Source organism: Melospiza georgiana, chromosome 9, assembly GCF_028018845.1.
Source record: "Melospiza georgiana isolate bMelGeo1 chromosome 9, bMelGeo1.pri, whole genome shotgun sequence".
NCBI lineage: Eukaryota > Metazoa > Chordata > Aves > Passeriformes > Passerellidae > Melospiza > Melospiza georgiana.
The window spans coordinates 4,473,528-4,489,267 of record NC_080438.1 but is presented as its reverse complement, the minus strand read 5'-3'; the positions used below and the strand labels follow the sequence as shown (position 1 = coordinate 4,489,267).

Sequence of the window (15,740 nt, the reverse complement as noted above, 5' to 3'; positions counted from 1 at the left end):
ATTCCCAGCTTTCCTCATATTAATATGGGGGCCATCACAGAGTTAGAGCTGTTGAACTGTAAATTGCCAAAACAGTTGGTGCCTAAATGCCTCCCTAGTTTTCCACAGCAGGAGCATGGCAGAGCAAACACAGGAGCTTTCTCTTTTCATGCTGCTCAGCCTCTGTTGACATCTGCAGAAATATGTGGAAGAAACACTAAAAAGTCACCAACTATTAAAGAAATCAGCACCTGGCTAGAAATTACACTATAGAAAGGAAGACACACCTGGGACGTAAAGCAGGGCAGGGCTGAGCTCAGGGATTCCAGTCCCTGGTGTGGAGGAGTGGCTGGGGGCAGCTGGAAGACAGCTGGGGAGGTGCTGATCTTGTTTTTCCACAGATTCCTGTTTTATTGGAGACTTGTGCTCCACCTGGAGTCAGGATATTGCAGGCAGGGAGGGCAGGAGCAGCAGCTGCCTGCTTTCTCTGCTGGGCTGGGTGCTGTGTCAGCAGGTCACCAGGGAAGTGATGGATGGAAAAGGGGAAAGGCAGAGAAAAGTTGGGTGTAATTAATAATTTCATACAGTATATATTCTTTGGAAGTGCTTCAGAACCCTTTTTCACTTTGTGTTTATCACTTGGCCAACATGGGGCTGGCAGAGGTGGTCTCCAGCTGCAGAAAAGGCAGGTGGTGTTTTAAGCAGCAACAGCAAAAGGCAGCTCAGGTCTCGTTCTGGATTCCAGTTGGTGTCTTGTCAAAATCACCCTGGCATGTTGAACCTCCAAACCTGCAACATGCTGGTTTTGTCTGATGTTTTATTCAACCAGTGGGTCCTGACTCCACCATGCCTGGCAGATGTGTTTCATTGCTAACTTTTGAAACAAGGAGATTTTTTTGAGAGCACATGCTGATGAGTGTCCCAAAATTCACTGGTTCAGCTCCTGTTTTAGTCTGAAAAGTACTCCTATGTGGAAATCAGCTGTGCAATTGAGTGGGTTTCTCAGATTTCTGTGAGCCCTTAGGAAACAGCCATTGAACCCCTCTTTAACTACAGACTGTAACCTCTGGAAAGTCAATGTCTCCTCTGTGGATTTTCCTCTCAGATGGGACTGAAAAAAATACAAGACTCCTCTTAACAACCACATCTGGTTTTAAATATTGTTACGTTGAAGGAACTAGTCCTATTCAGTGTGTGGCTCTTTCCTAACATGTTTTTGTGTCTCCACTGTGGATTTTCCTCTTAGATGGGACAAAAAACCCCATAAAGACTCCTTACAAGACTCCTCTTAAAAAATACAAGACTATTCTTAATAGCAGTAGGACATGGAGGTTCTGGAGCAAGTCCAGAGAAGGGCAATGGAGGTGGGGAAGGGTCTGGAGCACAAGTCTGATGAGGAGTAGCTGAGCGAGCTCAGTCTGGAGAAAAGGAGGCTCAGGGGAGACCTTACCACCCTCTACAACCACAATCACGGCAGGGTGTAGCCAGGTCAGGCCATCAGAGACAGGACAAGGGGACACACTCTCCAGCTGCACCTGGAGAGGTTTGAGTTGAACTAGGGAGAAATTTCTTCACGGCAAGGAGTGGTTAGACATTGGAACAGGCTGCCCAGGGAGGCGGGGCCATCACCTGAAGGTGTTTAAGGAAAGACTGGACATAACACTCGGTGCTCTGGTCTGGCTGACGTCGTGGTGTTGGGTCGAACTCGATCATCTCAGAGATCTTCTCCAATCATTTGGTTTTTTCTTTTTTTTTTTTTTTCTTTTTTTTGAAGAAGACAGGAGCAACTTCCCCCGGCCGGGGCGTGGCAGCGGAAAGCCCATCCCACCTCAGCGCCGAGGGCGGTGCCGACCGCTCCCCCTCAGCGGCGCAGCAATGGCGGCCCCGGCCGGCGTGAGGGGGCGAGGAGCGGCCCCGCCCCGCCCTCGCGCCCCAAAGGCGGGAAAGGCGCCGCGCAGGCGCACGGCGAGGCCGCAGCGATGGCGCCGTGCGTGTGGGCGCGGGGGTGCGGGCGTGGGCTGAGGGGAGCGGGGGTGTCTGTGGGGATGGAGACTCTGCGAGGCTGAGGGGCGATCCCCCGAGTTTTCTGGGGGGGTTCTGCGAGGAGCACTGTCGCCGGCGGTGGGTGGGGTGTCCTCAGGCAGCATTGTGGACTTGCAGGGTGTCTGTGCTCGCAGAGGTTTAAGGGTGCATTAAACTCCAGGGGTGCCGGCGAGTGAATTCAGGAGTTGTTCGTCAACCTGCTGCCAGCTTTCAGGGGCTAAGTGGGAAAAGCTAAAATTGCACGTGGTTACAAACAGCTGTGGTGCAAGTTGTCATCTCTTGTTTGTGTTCCCCTTCAGGACGGAGGCGTCGAAGCAGCAGGCGCAGCTGATGGAGGTGCTGAAGAAGGAGGTGAGGGCCATGCTGATCGCTGCCAAGGCGGGCCTGACGCCGGAGCAGCTGGAGGAGCAGTACATGGCCATGGTCTGCAAACCTCTCCCTCTGCGTGACCTGGGCTTCCAGTCCACCATGGAGCTGGTGACACAAATGCCTGAAGTTGTCCAGATCTGTTCTTCTAAGAATGGTGCTTTAATCCTCAAAGGTGAGTTTTTGTTTCCAAATGGGTGGGAGAGTTGTTTGGAGCCTCATACTGGAATGAAGCGAGGTTCACATGAGCATATCTCTTCATCTGTTTCTCATACGACTCTGGTTAATTTTTTGTCTTTGCTATTTCTTCTTGTATTTTGATCTGTCTTTTAAGACTTTGATGTTCTTCCCTCCTAAAAAAGTCACCCATGCTTCTAGTTATTTTTGTACACTTTTTCACTTTGCACTTGGTTTAGAAACTGACATAACATTTCCTTATGTGTACACTGATAAGTATCAGTTTTTCCTGTAAATGCAAGCTACAGCAGGAGCCCAAACTAGGGATGGGGCTTCTTGAGAGAAGCTGTGAAGATTTCTGTACCTGACCCCATAGGAAGCTTAGCTTGTATCAAAGAACCTTTCTCATTTTCTTTATCTTTGAGGAAAAGTTGCGACAACAAGTGGCAGTTGCAAAGAGTTGATTGAGAAGGGTGAAATGGTTTGGGGGCTTTTTGGGTGCTACAGTAACACAAGAAAAAGTTGTTTAGAAGCTTGGAAAAGACCTGAGCTGTTCTGCAGGGAGACCTTCGGGCAGGGGGTGCTCTGTAGAGAGAGTTTACTGTAATTCTGCTTTCCCAGCAAAACTCTCAGCAGCTTGGTTTTGTTTGTGATCCTGCATCCAAGAATTTGACCTGCCTTCCTGCCTGGTCTGAATTTCTAGGGATGAGGGTGCAAACTGGTTGTTGGCTTTTAAAAATAGCTCAGTCCAGTCTGCAAAGGGCAAGGTTGCTGGAAATCAGCCATGGTTTAGTGTGATTGCTTTTGAAGGAGTCAGGTGCTTCTGGAAGGGGTGTGGTGAGGAGGAAAGAGAGGATGAAGAGGAGCTTTGCCAGCGTAGAGCTTTTAACAGTTCATTGTTCTGGTTGTTTATTTCTTTCTGTTGCAGCCATTGCAGATGACTCCACCAAAGGGATTGCCAGGCTGGTTGCCAACCAGAAAGTAAAGACACGCAAGACATCAAAGAAAACCGCCACAAAGGCAAATTCTTCTTTTCCCACTAAGTACTCTAAAAATCCACAGAGTTTCCATCCCCTGAGTGCTGGGACTCCTGTCCTGCCAGCAATGGTGAAGGCTGAGCTGCAGGACCTGCTGAGCTCCTCACCACTCCTGCTGGCAGACTTGGACAAGGCTTTCCTCCGACGCTTTGGCCGGGCGTTCCAGTACAGGCAGTACGGGTTTCTGTCCGTGTTTGAAGTCCTCAGGAGCGTGTCTGATTCCATTGCTGTTGAGCAAACAAAGGCAGGTTCCTTGCTGGTCCTGAGGAAGTACTTGGCAAGCAAGATAGAGCAGCAAGTGGTGCCTCAAAGTGAGGCTGAGGAAGAGGAGATGCCTCAGAGTGAAGCTGAGGAGGAAAAGGTGCCTCAAGGTGAGGCTCAGGAGGAAAAGGGGCCTCAAGGTGAGCCTCAGGAAGAAGAGATGCTGCAAGGTGAGGTGGTGTGTTTAAATGAAAGCCCCCAGCTCTGCCAACTCTATGACCAAGCAACTGCCTTTCAGGTTTCTGTTGCTGCATTTGCAGTTGCTGCAGAAGTCCTGATTCCCCTGGGCTTGGGCACAGAAGGGCTGTTGAGTGCTGCAGAAGCAGCTCTCACAAGGCAGTTGTCTTGGTAGCAGAGAATTTCCAGGAAGGTTTTTGGCACTGTTTTGTGGTGTGGGGTGAAAGGAGGGCTGATAAACCCACTCAGAGTATGGACTTGCTGAGTGTGTGTGTAGGAATTTCTGGTCATTCCAGGTGATAGGTGAAAAGGGATCTTCTCAATGTCTGCTCTGCAGGCTGCTAAAGCTTTTGCCACACACTTGTTGAGACTGAAGGTTTAACACTGGCCTGAAAGAGACAGGACTGCAGATGCCCTCATCATTCCCATAAAGCTTATGGGAGAGGGTGGATAATCACATACAGTTCCTCCCAAATTCACAGCTTTTGAAAGGAAAATATATTTTAACATTACTCTAGCAATGGATTTTAACCTTCAGCTTGCTTACAAGAGGATTCTGAAGGATTCTTGTTTTGTTTTAACTTGCTGACACAGTGAATCCTCATTAGTGTGGTGGCTGTGAATGCTACAAGTATTGAGGAAAACAACACTAATGCTTTCAGACTTCCATTTTTTGTGTTTTCCCTTTCTGCTTAATCTGCAACACTGTATCAGTCCAACAAAGAATAACACCAAATTATTGTCTTTGCAGCAGCATCTGCAGCTGAGGTGCCTTCTTTGGAGCCCACCTGTGAGACAAAGAGCTGCTGCCAGGCAGCAACTCTGATGGATTCAGAGCCAGTGCAAACACCAGCAGTAGATTTGGGTGATCACCTCAAACAGGTAAGTGGCTGGACAAGTGATCTGCAGATTTTTCACGTCAGTTTCCAGGGGTGATTCTCTTTTCACTCTCTTTGTTTCTGTTGAGTTTGCATTGTTGAGTCATGGCTGCTTCCAGACTTTTGTTTTAGATGTCTCTGGAGGCAAGCAGACTCACAGTTACCTGGTGGATGGCTTTATGTGCCATCCAGAGTCAGTCTTTTTCTGGTGTTCTGCTGATCTTGAGGTCTATCAGATCATCCAGGCCAGTTAGGTGTTATCTTGCTGGCTTACAAGAGTGCTGATACCTTTTGGTGCAGTTACTTGTAACTGGACTTTGATAACTTTGTTGTGAGACCAGTTGTGTGAGATTTCCCCTGCTGCTGTTGACAGGGCTTCAGTGTCAGCCAGTTTGACAGAGCTGGGGAATGTTCCTCAGTGACTTTGATTCTTGCAGTCTCAAGTCTGTTATTTGGTAGGAAATTATCATTATTTTGTTTTGTTTAGCAGTGTGGTTTTAGAAAGGGCTGGAGAATAGCAGTGCAGAGGCTTCGAACTGCCAAATCTTTTTGGCAGTTTGTTTGTCCCTCCTTTATTTTTTTCTTTTGAACATCTTTAGGCTTTCTTTTTCTCAGGAAAATCCTTCTGCTTAGCGTTGTTTCCTCTGCCAAGCTTGTCTTGTGGCTATACCCAGCTGTGCAGCTGGAGCTTAGAGGTAGGGAAAGAATCCCAAGGATTCTTCCTGACTTTGGTTTTTTGTGTTCTAATGAGCTGGGAAGCCTGGAGCTAGGAGCTGGACTTTGTGTAGCACTTGTGAGATTTTTGGCAGCCTGTTCTGATCCTTTAAAGAGATTTTAGATGAGGTCCACAGGGAATTTCCCTGGGTCAAACCCCAGTCTGATTGTGTGAAGGCAGTGAAAGAGGGGGTATGGTCTAGGTAGCCCCAGATTTTTGTTCCTAGGTACTGCAGACCATTTAAAGATCCTGTCAAGACAAGACTTGCAAGATGTTTGTACAGCTCATTGTTATGAAACAACAAGTGTGCTGTTTTGTTTTTTAAAAAGCTCTCAAGAGGAGGAAAGCAGTTTAGAATGTGTTTGCTTGGGTGTGCAGTGGACATTTGTTCATCAGGATGCTGCAAGGTAGAGGGGAAAGATGCAACCTGATCCCTGCCCTGCTGCCAGGTGTCCTGGAAGTGTTTTCAGGGTCAGATGGGGCACAAGGGCTGAGTCCATCTGCTCAGCTCCAAGAAGGATAAAGGAGACAGAGCTGCTGCTCTCAGGAGCTTTTTCTTGCTGCCATGAGAAGTGTCACCCACACCACTCTTGGCAGCTGCCAGTCCAGCTTGGAGCAAGGAGTCAGCCTCTCTTGCAAGTCATACCTCTCACAAAGCCTGATTTTGCACTGTGTACACTTGCTTTCTCTCTTGATAGCTTTGTTGCATTTTGTGAGCTTCTTTTCAAGTGCACATCCCCCAAGTCTTTCAAATAAATGTCTGTTGTCATTAACAATATGTGAGCAAGCATATAAAGCTCATGTGTGTCCTTAACAGTCTGACTTGAAGAGCTTCATCAGAGCAAAACTGACACTTAAAAATGCCACCATTCACAGGGACTGCACAGAGGAAGTTTGTGAAATTTGTAAGAGGAAATTTGTGAAGTTGTAAGGGGAAATCTGTGAAATTGTAAGGGGTTTTTAGAGGTGATGCTGCTGCTCAGACCAGAATTCCCCCAGTTGCCCCTAGACTCAAAAATGTTAACTCGCTGTTTAACTCAAAGGTTTTAGTCAAAATTTCTAGCTCCAAAAGAATTGAGGGCTTTACTCAGTCTGCAGAAGGAGACACCAGGGAAGTGGTCACAGCACCAAGCCTGCCAGAATTCAGGAAACATGTGGAAAATCCTCTCAGGCACGTGCTAGGATTCTTGGGGTGGTGCATTGCAGCTCTAGGAGCTGGACTTTGATCCTTGTGGGTGCCTTCTAACTCAAAATATGCTGTGATTCTGTGATCTGCACCTTTACAAAGTGATTGAGAGAGCCACCCTTGCAAAACCCTGTTGTTTGCAGCTGAATTTAGAAATAAGCAACAGGAAGTGTGCTGGAATATGAATTGCCCACACCTTGCCTGATGTTTGATACAGTGATAATTTGTACCGTGCTCACAATAAGTAAAAATTGAAGTGGTTTTGACCCTAATCATTGGAGAAGTGCTGTCTGCTGGCACAAAGGAAAGCTCTTGAGGCAGTGAAAGTAGCTGATGTTGGATTAAGGCTCCCATCCATACTACTTCAAGTGAAAGAATGTTTTCAGCAGTTAGAATAATGAAAAATTGAGAGCTGTTTGAAGAGCTCACTTGTACAAATGTGTCTAAAGTGAGAGAAGAACAGAAATTGTAGATTTTGACTGGTTTTGTCTTTGGGAAGTAGCTCTAGTGTGAAAGTGGGATGTATTCATGTCTTCTGTCACTTCAGAATCATTTTCAGATGGTTTTGCAGGTTCAATCATGTACTTTTTCATGGTTATGGAATATAGAAACAATACCTTTTCAATAAAATCCATCTAAGAGGTGGGTTGGGTTTGGGGTTTGATTTTGTTTTGCATTTCAGGCAATAGTCATTGACTGCTTTTGTCTAAATATGTGACCTGACTTCAATTCCTCTCCTTTATTCCTTGCAGGAGTATGAGCAAGGTATTTTTGTTGCACCCCTCTTAACACTGGAGGGAAGAAAGAAAGAGAGTGTGAAAATGATTGTTTCTATCACAGGGAAAGTTTTCATCCAAGTTTGCCCAATTTGTTGTGTTTCTCTGATACTCAGTAATTCACAAGTCCCCAGGAAAGCAGAACTATTTTTTAAATTAATGGAAAGGCCAATTATGTGTGTTCAGTGCATGATGAGACATCTGAGTGCCACCTCCCCCTTATCCCCTTGTAGCATCAAGGTCTTGAGCAGTTTCCAGTGACTCCAGAAATCCCTCCAGATGCTGTCCAGGACAGAAGCCTGTGCAGTTTGCCTCCTCTGAAGAGCAGGTGCTTGGTGGGAGTCATTGTGGAGTTCGTCGTCTCTCCCAGCCAGTTCTACATCCACGTCTGCAGCACAGAAGCCTCCTATAAACTGCAGGATCTGATGTTTGAGATGAGGTGGGAGCATGCTGTGGCAGTGTTTGTGCTGAGGGAGCAGGGCACCCAGCATTGGTGATGGTCTCTGCTGGCTTCCTGACTTGCTACAGAGATGCTGTCCTGAAACACTGCTCAGAATGTGCATCCTTTTAACTAGCAAGCACTAAGTGTGGTCACCAGCAGTTGCTGTGGTTTGTCTGTGTCCTGGCAGTTCTGAGCTTTGTAAGCCTGGAAGGGTTATGGAAAGGAGCTTGGAGGGTTCCTGCCTTGTCTGAGCAGCTGTTGCTAATGTGCTCAGTTAAGGCTTTCACTTCCACCTCCAACACTGCACCTGGGCCAGTACTGCAGAACCTGGTTCATGAGAAATGCTGGTGTGTCAAGGTAATGGGAGAAAAGTAATGATGAGGAGGTCTGTGTTTAGCCTCTCATTAATACCCATTAACTAATTTTTTGTTGGACCCCAAGAGTATTGTTCAAATGTTAAAAGTTTGGGGTTGCAATTTAATTCCCATTTCAGTTTAAGTGTGGCAGAACAGAGATATAAAGGGTCTATTAAAACAAATTTTGAAAATTCATGTCATGGGGACTTTAAAAAGTCAGAATTCTTTTGGTCCTTTTTCATCTCCTGCATCCTCCTGAGGCTGGTTTCCCACTGTCATCTTTTCCAGACATGTTTACTCACACAAAGTTGCTTCTGATAAATACATCATGCCTGAGTCTGCAGTGAGGCCTGGGCAGCTGTGCTGTGTCATGGTCTCCAAGTGGTGGTACCGTGTCATCATCCACCGTGTGATCAATGACCACGAGGTGGAGGTGTTCTATGCAGACTATGGACACCTCCAGATTGTCCAGAAGTCTTGGCTGAGATTCCTCAAGTAAGTGAATCACACATGGGCAGCAGAATCACAGAACAGCTGGATTGGATTGGATTAGGTTGGATTAGGCTTCTGGAGGTCATCCTGTCCAAGCTCCCTGCTGCAGTGGGGCTGTCCAGAACAGGCTGCCTATGACCATGCTGAGATGGTTTTTGAATATTTTCCATATTTGTGTCTTCCCCCTCATTTGCCTCTCCTCGTGCCTAGCTGTTGGCATTATTTAGTTCAAAATTAATGGTTTTTTATTTGTAACTTTGTCTCCACAAGGGATTTTGATGGGAATGTGCTTGGGCCAGGGAATGAATAAGGGACCAGTTGTTATTGCTGGTTTTGCTGTGCCCATTCTCTGGGTATGGAGTGTTTTCTGATGTTGCTTTGGCATTCCTAAACTGGTAGTAAAACCCAGAAGGAGAGGAAGTTCTGCTCCTCTGCTGATTGATCCCTGCTTTTGCTGTAATGGTTTTGCTTTGTATTTTAGGTGGCACTACTTGAAGCTCCCTGCTCAGGCCATCCCGTGTTCCTTGGCATGGGTAAAACCTGTACAGGTAGGTGTCCACATGCAGTTTTGTTTCTTGACATCTGTAGAGGAGTTATCAAGTAGAGGTTGTCTTTTTCTCCTTCATTTGGAGGAAGTCAGGTCCTGTTGATATTTACAGCAGAATTAGTGCTGTGACATTGAGCAGAGTGTGCTGGGTGTCTGCTCTACGAGCAATCACCCTTTCAGTGCTTTCCTTGCCATCAGAGCATTCCTGCTTATATTCCTGCAGAAACAGATGGCTGCTGTGAAGCAGCACAGCAAACATTTTCCTCTCCCTGCCAGTAGTTCCCCAAGGTCCTTCTGAAGCCTCTGTTTTAAAAACTTACTCTGTAACAGAGCTTTAAGTGAGTTGGTTAGATGCACAGCCAGAGTTACAGAGGTCATAAGAAAGTTTTTCCGTGATGGAAAACTTCTTGGTCAGGAAGCCTGAGAAATACAATCTCTGAAGGAAAGCATGTGAGCAGAGTTGCTGCCTGTGTGTGTTTTTAAGGATGTTGCTTTTAAAAAGTTATTTCCCCTGGGTTTTGAAGGTTAATCACAGTTTTGCTTGTGGTGAGGCTTAGCAGCACCTTACTGACTTTTAATACTTTTAATGTTTGTAAGTGTTGTGATTTTAATGTTGCGATTCCAGGAATTAGGAAAGAAAACCCAACAAACAACTGTATTTTAGGCAATTGGGATAAAATCACTGGTGAATGCCATGGAGCTGTGTTTGGAAGTAGGTATTTTGGGTGAAAGGGCATTCCCAGTGCAATGAGAATTGCAGGCTTTGGATAGTTTGGTTTAGTTTCATGCTGGGAAGCTTGTCTGTCTGACTTTCCTGTATTTTTCACTAGCCTGCCCTAGCTCAGCTGGCTTTTGACAAGTGCCCACCACAAGGAGAAGTCTCAAGTGTTGGATATTGTTCTGTTTATGGTAACTTTACACTGTTTCCTCTTCAGGGTACATGGTCCAGTGCAGCAATTCTCCTGTTCAAGCACCTCTGTCGCTTCAAGGAGCTGGTGGGCGTGGTGGATGAATACGTGGATGGTGTTCTGTACCTCTTCCTGTGTGACACATCCACCAAGGAGGATATCTACTTCCACTCAGTCCTCAGGGATATGGGATATGCTGATGTCTGTGGGGAGAACATCCCTTCCCAGGTGAGGGAGGAGGCCAGTGCTGCTGAAAGGAAGGGGAAGGGAAGGATCCCTGCTGGGTGTCTGTAAAGGTTCTTAATGAGAAGATTCTTACCTTGAAGCAAGTGGTTTTGTGAAGAGCAAAACTGGTATTCCCTGCTTTCCTGTAGCTTTTCATTTTGGGACTGCATCCCAGTGTCCAACTCTATGTGGAGAGCTTGCTTTTTGGTTAAGGTGGGGTCTGATGGTACAGCAGAGATGTTCTGTTTAGGAGAACAAACTGTGTGCAGCCTGTCTTCTAGCAATGGATTAAAAGTTGATATGGAAATGGTTTTGGTTTACAAACTGTCATATTTTGCCAGTGAAATGTACAGTGCTGGATGGCATAACCATGGGAATTGCCTGTTGTCACACCAGTTGTAAGCCAGATCATTTGTGCTTTAGGCTTACCTGTGGCATTGTTTGCATGTCTCAGCTCACTTCTAGTAAGAACTGTGTGGGTTGTGCAAACCCTTGGAAAGGAACTGCCATGATTCTGTATTTCAGCAGAAAGCTGAGTATTACAGCCTGGAGTGAATCTGTTTTAATCAGCAGATGCAGAATGCATGTTCTGGCAGGATTAGATCCTGTCATGGTATCTTTGTATGTGTAGGCCCAATTTTGGGGGAGAGGGGCTTTGCTGAGAAATTTTGCTGCTGACAAGAGAGGAGTTGATTTTCTTAATGAAGCCATTTCTGCAAGAATTTGGAGCTAACTCTTGGGTGTTGTGCACCTTCACCCATTTGCTGACCTGTTAGAGATTTGCTGCATCCTTTTATTCTCTATGGTAATTACAATGAGACGTTTTTTTACTGTTGTGGTGTGGTTTTTGTTTGTTCTAGGAATTTGAGGAACTGAATCCTTCAGCCTTGTATGTTCAGCCCAGTGGAAAGCAGGGGAATGCTGAGGTGATGGAGCCAGACCTTCGCTTGCAGCAGCAATCTCGAGATGCAGACAGTGAAACAGCAACCTTGAAGCTGAATGGGGCTGAGCTGTGACCAGGTGAGAGTTTGGCACAGCTGTCATTCCATGAAATCAGGGCTCAGCAGTGTAGTTTCCTCTTGGATCTCTCCTTGGCAAAGGATGTGTAATAATTCAGGGTAGTAGTCTGTAAATGCAGGGAAAGTCCACAAGTGCCGTGGTGAATATTTGCAGTAAAGGGTCTTGCTCATCCTAAGCTGACCTGAAAGGAGGTGATTTGCAGTCCTGGTTGTTGCTGGGGATAAGGTCCTGTACAACTACAGGTTTGTTAAAAAAATAACTCTAAAGGTGAAAGTACAGCATAAGTGTGTGCTTTACACCTGGGGTTTCAGAGCAAGCTCAAAGGGAAGCCCTTGGCTATTTATGAGTTTGATCAGCTGCTGAACAGAGCTTGAGCAGGGGGTAAACCCCAGGTCTTGAGTGCAGTCTGGGGCAGTACCATTGAAACACCAGGAGCACTTGTCTACAGGTGATCTCTCCCCTTTTCTGTTATTTAAACTGTAGTATTTTCATGAGACTTTTTACTACAGGGACCAAAACACCTTTCAAGCCAATGTCAAGCCAATGTTGAAGTGTTCAGCAGTGGGGCTGCTCTGGGGCTGTTTCTGACACTGCTCTGAAAGAGCAGTAAAAGCAAGTCTAATGCTAGTAACTTGTAAAGTACCCATTTTCTTTAGGATTTTTAAGGTTTCTGTGCTAGAGAAACTCTGTGTAAGCTGTCTTGGATATTAATGTCCTTGCTCTATCAGTTTATCAAATGAGCTGAAAGACACAAAGCATCCTGTTATTGTGTGTGTTTGGAAGAAGGTAATGTGGGGAAGACTGCAAATCTTGAGCTTGTGTTTCAAATGCAGGAATCTGGAGAGTTCCTTGCCTAGCTGCCTAAAGCAAGATCCATAAATGTCAGACACAGGTGGTGATTTGGAGACTAGAGGAATGTAAATGCATCCTGTCCCTCAGTGGGAATGGTGTGGGTGGCAAGAAGAGATAAAAATCATCTAAAAATCGTCTTGTAGCCTTGTCCTAACACTGATATTTTTTCCTGCATGTTAAGCAGAGGTTTTCAGTGGGCTGCTGGTATCCAGCTGAGCAGTTGGCTAATTGGGCTCTAGTGATGCCTGTCTTGGCATGCTGTCAGCACTGAATTCCTGCTGCCCAGCCATCCTTGCTGCTGCAGGAGTGCCTCACAGTCCCCTTGTGCCCTGACAGCTGAAGCAGCCTAGACAGCAAGTACCCAGGTTTTGAACAGCTGTGCTTGAATTGCTGCTTGTCTCTCATTTCACTAGTTTTCTCCTCCATACTGAGCTGAAAAATACAAACATCAGCTCCCATCTGTGGCTGAGACATGAGTGAGCAGCCCTGAAATGTACATTTAATTTGAATTCTTAAGCAAAAATGCAGAGGGGCTTCCTCTGACTCAGCTCCTGCCTCCTTGCAGGAACTCCCTCTGTCATTGCCATCACTGGTTGTGCGTGGGGCTGCTGAGAGATGAGACAGCTGTTAATTCTTTGCTGAGATAGAATGCCTTGTATCTTGGAATAATCTGTGGCTCCTTCCAGCTTGCTGTGGAGGAAAAGCTGCCCTTTGGACTGGGGGATTATTGTTGTGTAGTCTTGTTGTTCTGGTTTTTTAATTATCCATTTGCTGACCTTCCACTTCTTTGTAAATTTTGAGAGATAATTAAGGTCAGGGCAGCTGATGAGCTGAGTGTGCACTAATTGCACCCTCTCATTTTTATTTTTTTTTACATACATTTGCAGACACCTCATTCCCTTGGAGAGTCCTCAGTGTCTGCTGTCTTAGTCAAGTCAGTGAAAAACCTTTACACCTCCTTTATTTACTCCAGGCAACCAGCAGAAATGAGACAAGATGACCCAGATCAGATAGAAAGTTTTTCCAGCAGGGCCCAACTTTATGAACTGTCCATCCCACTGTTGGACCATTCATGCTGTGCCCCCTTGACACTATGAACAGATTCATCAGTCAAAAGGGGCTGGCAGAAAGTTGAGCAGTCTGTTACTGTGCTGGGAGTTTTGCAGCCCCTCTTGGGTATCCTGAGGCTGGTGCTGCTGGAGCAGATGGAAATGTTGGTGTTTCTGTGGGCTGGAGATGCCACAATAATCAACAGCTGGATGCCATGTATTGGGTTGACCTTTGTGCAGCAAAATGGATTTCTGGTTGTGTAATGGGAACAAAATGAATTGAGGGTTAGTTCTCTTATTGTTGGGTTTTGTTCTCTTTTCTGGGCTTTTTGCTGCTTGCATGCAGAAGTATTTGTTTCTCTACTCCAGTGTTCATTTCATACTGAATCTCCAGTCTCTCAACCATAGCATTTTGTAAACCCTGTGAGTTCCCTGTGTGGGTGCTTGCCTTCCATCTTCCAAGTGATGGAAGAATTTACACCACCCATACAAGAGTTGCTCAGTTTACAAGGTGGATTAAGTGCCTTGCCAAAGGCAGTGGCTGTTTACTGTTTATGCCTTAGAAGTTTCTCTCTAGAGTTCCCTAGACAAAGCCTGCTGGATTCACATCTGATTTCCCACCTCTGGGGAAGTGGAGGTGCAGCAGCAGGAGGAGAGGGGTCCTGGCATTAAACCATGTCAGACTCATCAAACAGGTGTGCAGTAGCAAATCTTATTTCCAGGGCCTGATGAAGGGATTTCAGTCTACACTGGAGCTCTTGGATTTGCTTGTGTAGCTTTGATCTTTCTTTTCTGTGTTCCTTTATGCAGATGAAGCAAACATGAAGACCAACACCTTCCCAGGAGCCTCATGGTTGGCCTCTGCCATGCTCTGGGCTCTGTGACCCAGGGCCACCTCAGGAGCTGTGTGTCCCTCCTGCCCTGCTCTCTGCAGTGTTGGCAGCTGCATGATTGGCCACTTCCCTGCTTCAGTGGCTGCCCAGCCTGAGGAGGAAGGTGTGATAGGAGGGGACAAGCTGGAGCTGCTGCCAAGGAAGGCTGTCTGGAGCAGCACAGGCTCTCTGTATGACCCTGCTGTCAGGGTTTGTTTTTGTTTTTTTGGGTTTTTTTTGTTCAGAAACGTTTAATCCTTGAAAAAACCTGGAGTGTGATATCTCAGGTGTGCCCAGCATGTGTGATAAATGTTAGTTTTGCTTTCAGGTAAAAGTTTTTGTTGTACCAGTGGTGTACTGAGTTACTGCTCTTTAATATAATGGTTCAGGAGAACATCCAAGTGTCACATTGTGTTATGTATCCTTTAAGTTTAAGAGAGGGAAATTGGCTGCCCATCCCTCCTTCCTTCAGTGCATGAGCTCTTTTGACATTGTGTGGGGATGTGATTTTGGTTTTTAATACAGTGGCTGCTCTGCACACTCCTTGCTGTGAGGACAGCTGAAGAAACCTCCTTCCCCAAGAAGAAGATGCTGTGATTTGTTGGATGTCATGTGTACAAAGTGTCAGGAATCTCATCTTAAAGAAATGGAATAAAATCTGTGAGGAATGCAGTGAGAGAGAGCCTGAAGCTTGACCATGTTTGTGTAGCTCCTTGCTTGTGGCAAGTGATCCTAAAGGGTGTTAATGCAGAGACAAGCTGGGCAAACAGAAGTGCCCTGGTTAGGAATGCTGGCATCCAGCTGCTTTGCTGGTGCTTGGAGGGTTCCTCACATCTTCAGGGCTTCAGGGGCCATTCTGTGCCCACCTGAACCATGCCAGGGGTATCTTCCTCTGCAAACCACTAAGAAAAGCTGAGTTATACTGGCAGCAATACTGCAATGAGTAAAAGCCCAGCATAAGACATTTGTGGGTTGGACTAGTTGATCTTTAAAGCTCTCTTCCAACCCAAACCATTGTATTAGTCCTTCCCCCCTTTTTTTTTTTTTTTTTTTTTCAGCATTTAAGGGTGGTTTGGGATGTGAAACAGCTAAAAACCAAAAATCTGTGGCTGGTCAGAAAGCAGCTGCTGGGAAAGCTAATGAAGGAGATGGAAGGAGAATGCTGAGGATTAGGGGCTGTCCAACCCTGTGGGCAGCTGCAGAGGTTTCCTCACTTCTCTGCTGCCACATTTGGGTTGGGGCACTCACTGCACATTTTTGTCATTCATCCCTGGGCTTGCTCACAGCTCACCCTGTGCTGCAGAACCCCTTTTGGTGTCAGGGAGGTGACACCTGGGGCCACGGTGGGGTGTCCTGAGAAGATCCCCAGATCCTCTTTTCAC

General features: G+C 46.3%; 1 protein-coding gene across 1 annotated transcript; it reads left to right on the top strand.

Annotated features, from left to right (window-relative positions):
• Positions 1-627: 627 nt before the first annotated feature.
• Positions 628-14,354, top strand: TDRD5 (tudor domain containing 5). Its single transcript, XM_058030382.1, has 11 exons — positions 628-668; positions 1,754-1,984; positions 2,322-2,563; positions 3,494-4,033; positions 4,792-4,922; positions 7,829-8,034; positions 8,682-8,888; positions 9,367-9,433; positions 10,368-10,568; positions 11,426-11,585; positions 14,297-14,354. The coding sequence occupies exons 1-10, from the start codon at positions 628-630 to the stop codon at positions 11,579-11,581; spliced, it is 2,022 nt and encodes a 673-aa protein (XP_057886365.1). The 3' UTR covers positions 11,582-11,585; positions 14,297-14,354.
• Positions 14,355-15,740: the final 1,386 nt, after the last annotated feature.